The sequence below is a fragment of the Doryrhamphus excisus genome, linkage group LG6 (assembly GCF_037039965.1).
Source record: "Doryrhamphus excisus strain RoL-2023G ecotype Guam linkage group LG6, RoL_Dexc_Guam_v1.1, whole genome shotgun sequence".
In the NCBI taxonomy this organism is placed as follows: Eukaryota; Metazoa; Chordata; class Actinopteri; order Syngnathiformes; family Syngnathidae; genus Doryrhamphus; species Doryrhamphus excisus.
Window position 1 is genome coordinate 15696696 of NC_136362.1, and position 10661 is coordinate 15707356.

At 40.0% G+C, this 10661-nt stretch overlaps 1 protein-coding gene across 1 annotated transcript; it reads left to right on the forward strand.

The window, feature by feature from the left end:
* Positions 1 to 1393: 1393 nt before the first annotated feature.
* elovl1a (ELOVL fatty acid elongase 1a) lies at positions 1394 to 9948 on the forward strand. Its single transcript, XM_058068902.2, has 8 exons — positions 1394 to 1741; positions 2055 to 2149; positions 3926 to 4116; positions 4222 to 4302; positions 5512 to 5568; positions 5654 to 5759; positions 5833 to 5972; positions 9115 to 9948. The coding sequence occupies exons 2-8, from the start codon at positions 2089 to 2091 to the stop codon at positions 9427 to 9429; spliced, it is 951 nt and encodes a 316-aa protein (XP_057924885.2). The 5' UTR covers positions 1394 to 1741; positions 2055 to 2088; the 3' UTR covers positions 9430 to 9948.
* Positions 9949 to 10661: the final 713 nt, after the last annotated feature.

The window sequence follows — 10661 nt, forward strand, 5'->3', positions numbered from 1 at the left end:
CTTGGACAGGAACCTGGAGCTCCCATGTTGCATTGCTGTAAGGGAAGGGCCATATGCAACACTCAGTCACCTTTGGTCCATTTTTAGTTGGAGGAAGTGATGTTGAACTTTTACGGCTTTTTTCTTTAGAATAGGACATTGTTTTTCCAATTTTTCTTCATCACTGCAAAAGCTACAGTATATCTATTCTACATATTCTATATTCTTTTCTTTTTCTTTTTTTACTGCCACTTAAACACAGGAAGTGAACAAATTATTATTACATTATCATGTCATTTCTGAGATATAGAGAAGAGGCAGGATTAAATTAACTGTGTTTCTTCCCAGTCCTTTTCTGACATAGACAATTGTGCAGAACGTTTCAGAATGCAACTTGTTAATCATGGCCAAAAAGTGAATAATTGTTTGGCACATTTTTTCTTTTGTTTTATGAAAAAGAAGAAAATTTGTGTTTCCTGTATAAAAACATGTTTTTTTCCCTTTTTTGGAAAAGCAAAAAAAATAACTTGTTTATTAAACTTATTTTTTCAGTAAAGTAAAATTTTATTCTACTTTTCAAAGATTGTGTGTTGAGACATTTTATTTCACAAATAAAAATCAGATTTTTTGGTCCCAGTAAAATGTTACCCTTTTGTCTTCTTACGGTTAAAAGTTCATACATTTTTTTATACAAAATTGGGTTTTGTTTGTAAAAAAATGATTTAATGTCAGTTAAAACAATTATTTTTCAGTGAAGTCAAATTTGATTTAATTTTTAAAGAAATTTTATATCTTTTTTCCCCTACTAAAATACGTTAGGATTCGTTTTCAGCAAAATTGTGTGTGTGTTTTTTTCTCTTATATATTTATGTCAATGACCAATAGATTTTTCATGTTCAAAAAAGTACAATTTTACTTTTATATAATTTTATTTTCAGTAAATAATAATAAATAAAAAACTTTTAATGAAATAAATCCCAATTAGAAAATAATGTTGTTTTTTAAAAATAAAAAAAAGAATTTTCCCCAATTAAAAGAAAAATATTTGTAATGTCTATCGCTCCATTCATCCACTTTCTATGCTACTTATCCTCACTAGGTCTGTGGGGGTATGCTGGAGCCTATCCCAGCTGACTTGGGGCGGGGTTCACCCTGGACTGGTTTTGTAAAGTCTTGTAAAGTTAAATTTGCCTGCCTGAATTCAGAAAGGCTGAGAAGATGGTAGAGCAAAAATTAAGACATATGATAACAACTGAGTAGACTTTTACAAAACCATGGTTGTGTATTATCATCTTAACTTTTATGCTTTTTTAATGCTATAGTGTTTTCTTGGGGGCCTTTTTTCTTGCCTGTACCTCTTTAAAGTGCTCATTGATGAAGCCGGCCAATCACAAACAAGCAGAGTGAAGACAGGAAGGTGGAGCTTGCCATTGAAACAGGGTGTGGTTGTGAAACTTGCCAGCTTTCTGGTAGTACTTTAAATGGACTCCAACGACTGTGCTCCCATAGTAATCACATCCTCGCTTCCACTCAGAGCCTCTTCCACTCACACCTACTAGCCCATCTTGCAGCTCTGGTTGGATATTTGTGCTGCTGGCAGCTGAACTGGAAGCTTTGTTGGCTTCCTGTCTGCCAACCTCCTCAGTGCTGTGCCTGACCCGTTGGCTCCCTTCTTGGGGGTTGATTGCCTGCCTGCCTGCCTGCCCGCCCGCCCTGGCTTTTACAGCTGCTTCCCCACCAAGAGGAGCTGAGGACTCAGCAGGTGAGTGACAATGCAGCCGCACACATTATTTGATGCCTAGTGAAAAGTCTTTCAATGTCAATGAATAGTCCTGATTTGCTGCCATGGCTGTTGTCTGTCAGGACCAAGTTGATGGCCTCACCCGTCTGACTTGCTCTGTTAGTATTCAATCCACATTCATTGTACCTAAACTTTGTCTTGAAATATCTTCATCTCTATGTGTGTAGCTGAACTCTCATTGGGTGTGTGTCAATAATAATTTTAATAAGCCCATGCAGCTGCCTATTATTTGTTCTATGTTGTCTTAACACATTGTGTTGAAATATTTGAACAGGGGGGTGTTTTAGGAAAACAGGCAAGCATTCACCATGCTGCGGGAAGCTGGATCCAATATTTTAGACTTCTACAACGATCTGCTGTCGAGATGCGGTGAGTTATTATTTGACATTTATTAATGTGTACGGAAATATTGATGCTAGTGCTCATTCCAAAAGAGTGACTGCTCCTTACTCAACGGAAAGGTTAGTCACCGCTTGACTATTTGTGAATGCACAAAGAGAATTGCCTGTGTTTGTTTTGCCCTCACGTTAGCTTAGTTTGGGGACTTTAGTTTTGTACTCCGCATTATCCACTTGGCTGCAGCTGCCCTCAGTCTCCTCTTCAATAAAATGTATTAAGGTCGGAAGATATTTTTTATGGACCAGTATACTGGTGTAGATTGACTTATACTGGTATAAAAATGTAAACAAGCCGAGTTAATGGCGGATAAATGAGATGAATGAAATGTTGTCATCGTGAGGAGAAGGGACGTACATGCATGGAAGTATTTACTTGGCCGCTCAGTCATTCATTCATTCATTCATTTATTTTCTACTGCTTATCCTCACGTGGGGGGTGCTGGAGCCTATCCCAGCTGTCTTCGGGCGAGAGGCAGGGTTACACCCTGGACTGGTCGCCAGCCAATCACAGGGCACATATAGACAAACAACCATTCACACTCACATTCATACCTATGGACAATTTGGAGTCGCCAATTAACCTAGCATGTTTTTGGAATGTGGGAGGAAACCGGAGTACCCAGAGAAAACGCACGCATGCACGGGGAGCCTCTTATAGAGCGTGCATGGAAGCTAGCAGAGTTAGCTTATGGTTGTGTGTGCACAACTCGGGCTGGATGAGTATATTTTCACCACGTTGTATTTTACGGCTTTAATGTAAGGAACGTTTTACAGTTGATTACGACGTGGAAGTGGAAGCACATTTATTTTTGTACAAGCACAGGCATTACAGTTTGTTATAGTAGCAACGTGTGCAGAGGCTGACATCCCATTAGAAAAGTTAGCCACTTTGTTATCAATAAATACATGTGCTTTACAAAAGTGTATTTCATTATATGACTTTAGGTTTCCAGCTTTTTATACAAGACGCTGCTGAATTGAAATTTTATATTGTTTTATATCATCATATCATGATACAGCCTAAAAATATCATGATATATGCTAAGGTCCGTATCGCCCAACCCTAAAATGTATCCTTATTGGTGCTGAAAAGTATTTAGTAAATACAAGCAGGCCTCATTATCCTCCATTTTTTGTTAGCATTTGTAGTGTTTTTCTACAGTAGGGATACTATCGTGTTTGAATGCTGGAATTTTTAATGAAAAAAACATGTCGAAACCCACCAAAACGTTAATTGAAGCAGAAAGAAATTTTACGTTTTTCTTTTTTTTTGTTTATTTATTGGGGGAAAAAAAGTAGTATTTGCTTTTCTATTCAAGAGGGGGGGAGGACGCACAAATCGGATATATTTGACAGGTGAACTATGATTTACTTACTTAAAATTTAGTTTAAAAATAAAAATAGATTTAAACAATTATAGCAGAAACAGAAATTGTATTTTTACAGGGGAAAATTTGCTTAAAAAAAATCCAATTAAAATTAAATAAATGGAGATACATGTTTCACATTGAACTGAGATTGTATGACTCTTTCTTCCCAAATAGAAATCTTTAGTTAATTATGGAGACATACCAGGACTACACGTCCTTATTCAAGTTTCAACCATCAAAATAGTGCCTTTTTTGCTTTAGTTGTTTTTAGATATTTTTTTATGTCTTCATTTTGTCAGGTCCAGCTTTAATTACATGTCTTAGTGTATCAGATCATAACTTTCCCTTAATATAATGCTGGAGTGTTTCCATTTCAGACCCCAGGGTGAAAGACTACCCATTGGTAACATGTCCCATCAAGATGACCTCCATCCTGGCGACCTATGTCGTCCTCGCCGTCTACGTGGGACCTCGCCTGATGGCCAACCGTAAGCCCTTCCACCTGAACACAGCCATGATAATCTACAACTTCAGCATGGTCCTCCTCAACTCTTTCATCGTTTATGAGGTACTTGGATGAATAAGTGATGTAACGATGTAACGGGTCACACCCCTCCTCTACAAATCCTGTTGAATGTATAACTATCCGATGTTTCATCATTGGTACACACAGTTCATGATGTCTGGATGGGCCACCACCTTCACTTGGAAATGTGACCTTATTGACCCCTCCAACACGCCACAGGCACTTCGGGTAAGGAACCACATTTTTTTTTTGATTGAAAGGTGCTTGTTTTTCATTTTTAACAAACAAAAAATAATAATTTTGATTGAACAACAAACTGTAAATTATTTATTAACAAAAAAATTATAATTTCTGTTGAAAAAATTTTAATAAACAATATATAAAAATGTCTAAACACAGCCAAAAATGTCATCAAATCATAATTTTGAAAACTTGTTTTGATTGGGAGAAATTGTATAAAACGTATTATAATTTGTTTAAAATGTATTATACTTATTATAATCCCTCCAAGAGTGACAGGCCCTCCCCCCAAACATGTTTAAATGAAACACAAAAAATTAAAATGTTTGGAATAAATACAACATTTTTTTTAATTGAGCAACAAAGGCGTATATGAAACCAAAAAATATATATTTTTAAAAACACATGGAAATGGAAAGGAGTTCTTTTAATTGTCTGAACTAAACCATAAATTGTCTTAACCATATTCTTCATTTTTGCATTGTATTAGAGATGCTCTGATTGACCAAACAAAAATCAATATCAGCTGACTTCTGTAAAAACATGTGATGCGAGAGAGACACTAAATGGCTTTCAAAGCCAATCGCAAAAAACAATCAACATCCGGCGGCAAATCCTACATGTTTGCTGTGTCAACGTAGAGGTGCCAAGAAAATTAGCTTAACACAGGCTACACCAATCGATGCCATCGTGTTTGATCTCATTCATTCATTTTCTCCCGCTTATCCTCACGAGGGTGGTCGGGGCATGCTGGAGCCTATTCCAGCTGTCACCGGGCGAGAGGCAGGGTACACCCTGGACTGGTCGCCAGTCCAATCAGAACATGCAAACTCGACACATAGATGGTCAAGGGTGGAATTGAACTCAGGTCTCCCAGATGTGTGGCCTGCACGCCAACCACTCCCCACTGTGCAGCTGTGTTTGATCTCTCCCTTATCAAATCTACTGCAGTTTGACTATTATTGCATCTTTGTTGACATGCTTTGCCTAGCTGTCACTGGCTGTACTTTACATTGGCGCTAGTTATGTTAGCTCCAGCTAACTCCAAATGTGACTTTTTACCACCGTGACGTTCATTCATTCTGAACTGAGTCATGTGTCAAGTTTCAGTTGAATCCAGGTCATCTGCTTCTGAGTATCTGAGTGCTGAGTCTAATACTAACAATCACAACAACTCCTCCTTTCACCTCCCCACAGATGGTGCGAGTGGCTTGGCTCTTTTATTTTTCCAAATTCATTGAACTCATCGATACGGTAAGGAATGTTTAACATTTCTCAAAGACTATTTTTTTTGTTTAATGTCCTGCATTACGTGAATCTGACTCAACATCCTTTTCAGGTATTCTTTGTGTTGAGGAAGAAACAAAACCAGATCACATTTCTTCATGTATTTCATCACTCTGTGATGCCCTGGTCGTGGTGGTGGGGCGTCATGCTGACTCCTGGTAAGAAGAATCTCATACAAACAGAGCAGTCAGCGTTAAACACAATGACAACCTCAATCCTCACCTTATCCAGCTGGAGGAATGGGCTCCTTCCATGCAATGGTCAACGCAGGTGTCCACGTCATCATGTACACATACTACGGGCTCTCTGCCGCCGGACCAAGATTCCAGAAGTATTTGTGGTGGAAGAAGTACATGACTGCCATTCAGCTTGTAGGTGTCGTATACACTCACCAGTGTCACAGCATTAGGATGTATAATCCAACTTTTGTTGATTTTTTGTAATGGTAATGGTTTTGTTTATTTCGAGCATACGATAAATTACAGCAAAGTACACCACAGATTGAAACAATTATTCATTCATTCATTCATTTTCGACCGCTTTTTCCTCACGAGGGTCGCAGGGGTGCTGGAGCCTATACCAGTTGTCTGCGGGCGAGAGGCGGGGTCAAAACAATTAAAAACAAGATAAATTATTTACATGTATTTTTTTTAACATATACGGTCAAGTGGTTAGCGCGCAGACCTCACAGCTAGGAGACCAGGGTTCAATTCCACCCTCGGCCATCTCTGTGTGGAGTTTGCATGTTCTCCCCGTGCATGCGTGGGTTTTCTCCGGGTACTCCGGTTTCCTCCCACATTCCAAAAACATGCTAGGTTAATTGGTGACTCCAAATTGTCCATAGGTATGAATGTGAGTGTGAATGGTTGTTTGTCTATATGTGCCCTGTGATTGGCTGGCGACCAGTCCAGGGTGTACCCCGCCTGTCGTCAAAGCCAACTGGGATAGGCTCCAGCACCCCCGCGACCCTCGTGAGGAAAAAGTGGTAGAAAATGAATGAATGAATGAATACACAATTGGGCCAAACTTGTGTATGTATGTATGTAGCCTAAGCAGGGAAGCTTAGGAAAGTCTACTTAGTCCAGCTCCTCCCGGTGGATCCTGAGGTGTTCCCAGGCCAGTTGAGACAGTTTCTCAAATGTGTCCCGAGTCTTGCCCTGAACACCTCCCCAGGGAAGTCTCTGGGAGGCATCCTGACTAAACGCCCTAGCCACTTAATCGGACTCCTCAATGTGGACAAGCAGTGGTTCTACTCCAAGTTTCTCTACGATGACAGTGCTTATCACCTTATTTCTAAGGGAACGCCCAGCAACTCAACAGACAAAAACTCTTTTTGCCGTCTCGTACCCGCGATCTTGTCCTTTTTAGTCACTACCCAAAGCTTATGACCATAGGTGAAGGTAGGAACGTAGATTGACTGGTAAATTGAGAGGTTTGCCTTGTTGTCACCACGACAACCATTACAGAGTCTACATCACTGCAGACGCCGCACCAATTCACCTGTCAATTTTACGTTCCGTTCTTGCGTTATGATAATAAGACCCAAAGGTACTTAAACTTTACTCCAGGGGGTTGGGACCCCTGATTTAAATCAAACTATGTTTGAACTCAATATATGATGATAATGATTAAGATGTTAGATGTGATGACATGCTGGTGGTTTCTGGTCTACAGTAAACATTTAAGGAATGGTAAATAATTGGGCACAACAGTGGTAGCATGTTATGACTGAAATCATATGATTTCATGCTAAAGTGTATGTGATTCCATCAGAGGCCTTCCAGAAGATAGGAACAGAAACTGAGTGGTTAAGATCATTGTTCAAGTATTGTTCATCAGTAATACAGTGAAAATGAGAGAAACCGATAAAGGGACCGGAACGCCTGAACTAGGTGTTTCGGTATCCTATACTCCCACCGGATTCCTCGAGGAATACAGTCAAATGCCTCCAAAAACACATGTAGACTGCTTGGACAAACTACCATGCACCCTCAAGGACCCTCCCGAAAGTGTAGAGTTGGTCAACATTCCAAGACCAGAACGACAACCACACTGATCCTTCTGCATCTGGCAGGATCCCCCTCTCCAGAACCCCTGTATAGACCTTACCAGGAAGGCTGAGTAGTGACCTCCCACAATAGTTGGCACACACCTCTTGTCCTTCTTGGGGGACCACTGCCCTAGTCTGCTAATCCAGAGACCGCCCAATGTCTACACAACACTACAGAGTTGCCTCCAGATCCTTAAGGAACTCCGGCCAAAACCGCCCAATAGGAATCCTTCAGTTTGGCAGCATCCCTCACCGCTAATGTCCACCAATGGGTTCTGGGAGCCAAAGCTCTGAGCTGCTGCCTCCACAGTGGCCCACCCAGACTAAATGTTTGTTGCCTCCCTCAAAACATGATTGAAACTCTCCTGGAAGTTGGAGTTGAAACTTCATCTACCAGATAGACCCTCACAATGCATTTAGGCCTATCGGGTCTGATCAGCATCCTACCCCACCATTGAAGCCAACTCACCACTAGGTGGTGATTGGTTGACAGTTCTACCCAAACCATGTGGCCGCAAGTCAGACATGTGGACACCCTTATGCTTGAACAAGGTGTTTCTTATCTGTGACGACCCCAGAAGCTCAATAACAGAGCACCACTCAGGTTCAAATCAGGGGGTCAAGTCCCCCAGCAGAACAAGGGAATCTCTGAGGGAGTACTGTCCAGGACTCTCTCTACAGACTCCAAAAAAGGGCGGGTATTCTGAACGCTGTTTGATACACATAAACACAAATAGTCAGGACCGTCCTCCCACTCAAAGGCATGTAAATCGGGTTCAACTCCGATGTTCAGTTCCTGAGCTAGGGGGAAATAACAATTGCCACCTCTGGCAGTCCCTGCTCACTGCTAGCTACCAGAGTGGAATAAAGTTCAAACCCCTTTACAAATAATTAAAAAAATATTAATTCTAATAACAGGCGGCACGGCGGTCGAGTGTTTAGCGCACAGACCTCACAGTTTGGAGACTAGGGTTCAATTCCACCCTCGGCCATCTCTGTGTGGAGTTTGCATGTTCTCCCTGTGCATGCGTGGGTTTTCTTCGTCCATAGGTATGAATGTGAGTGCTTGTCTATATGTGCCCTGTGATTGGCTGGCGACCAGTCCAGGGTATACCCCACCTCTCGCCCGAAGACAGCTGGGATAGACTCCAGCAACCCCCCGCGACCCTCGTGAGGAAAAGCGGTAGAAGATGAATGAATAATTCTAATTTTAGTTTTAATGATTTAGAGTAATACAATTTAAATGAACATGCATTTTTATTTCTTAAATATTAGGGTTTATTGGCCATTTATTATTCATTTCAAAATTAACTAAAAATCCAATTTAATACTCTATAGAATTTTTCAAGAATGCAAGTTTTTTAATGCATAATGTGTTAATACAGATGTGCAGGTGTACCTAATAAAATGTCCATTGAGTTTGACAGCCTCTCTTTTGCACATCGTTTATTATCTCCACACAGACGCAGTTCGTCCTGGTGTCAGTGCACATCAGCCAGTACTACTTCATGGAGAAGTGTGACTACCAGGTGCCCCTGTGGATCCACCTCATCTGGATGTACGGCGTCCTCTTCTTCATCCTCTTCTCCAACTTCTGGGTGCAGGCCTATATCAAGGGGAACAGACTCCCAGACAAAGACCTCAAGAAAAGGCACAATGGTTCAGCCGGAGAGAGCATCAATGTGGTGGCCAATGGCAATCACCAACAGCACAATGGTGACGCACACCACCACCACACTAATGGGAAAGTGCAGCTCGGCAAAGTGAAGGAGATCTAACGCCACTCTACCACAGCTATAGAATAACCAAGTCTAGTCTTTTGTTGATTCACGTGTTGGGATATGACATGTTGTGTTGTTTTGCCAGTGATCTCGTCTCTCTCGCCACACTTGTGTTTGTTGCCACACAGTGATGCACACACATACACACATGGTGTATGAAGATTGGTGCTCCTTTTCTCACATTTTCTGACATGATGAGCCTTAGAAAGAGTATCACACACTTTCCACTGAAGACTAGCATGTGTAAATAACCTTTGCAAAGATTATGATGAAAGAGAAAAAATATGCATTGTATGTGTCATATATTTAGTTTTTTTTTTAATTTATCTATCTTTTGAAATAAAACACATTTTAGATAAAGGTCGGTGTCATTTGGAAAGCAGCCACAGTTCAAGTTTTCAATATGTTAAGAATTTCACTGAATTGTTTTGTTACTGTATATTACAGTGTTGGTGAATTTTTGCATGTATGCATAACTCAGTAAGGCCACACAAACATAAACATGCTCAATCCATACTTGAAATTTCTTTCTTGGTAAACTGTGATCTGTGAAAGATTTCTTCTCTCATGAAGTTGACAGCGCTACACAAAGTATATTGTTATTGTATATTAAATCTTTATTTGATACAGTAAATGACTGAACTGAATTCTATATATTAACATTTGATTGTATTGATGACAATAATGTAGGCTGCTGAATAGTTTATTTTAGTGGTACCAAGATTTCCTGTTTGCTACATAAAATACAACTATTTTGAAATATTTTACGACAAACATTCTTTTTCTATTCATAACTATATAAATATGTATTCTCTTAATGTCACACAATTACATTTTATCTTTGTAGTTATTGTAACATAAAATCTGTGATACTGGCTACAATGAAAAAAATTACTGTGTTGCCTTGGTTAGCATCATTAAACCGTTCAGAAGGTCCATCTAAAACCAAAATGGACTCTAACCAAAGCAAGTTATAACAATAATTGTTTTAGAAAATGACACAAAAATAATTACAGCAGACGAATGGACAAATTTTTACCTAGTTTTACAAAGAGGGACGGGGACATGTGGAGATTATGCTTTTTCTTTAACTCTTACACTTTAAAGGGGACCTATTATGCTTATTTTTTGGCACATTTTGTGGACTCTTGTAAAGCAGCTACTCACGATAACCCACACAGGAAGCTTTCTAGATCTTCCAGAATCTGCAACTATTCCAGCTGCAGTTC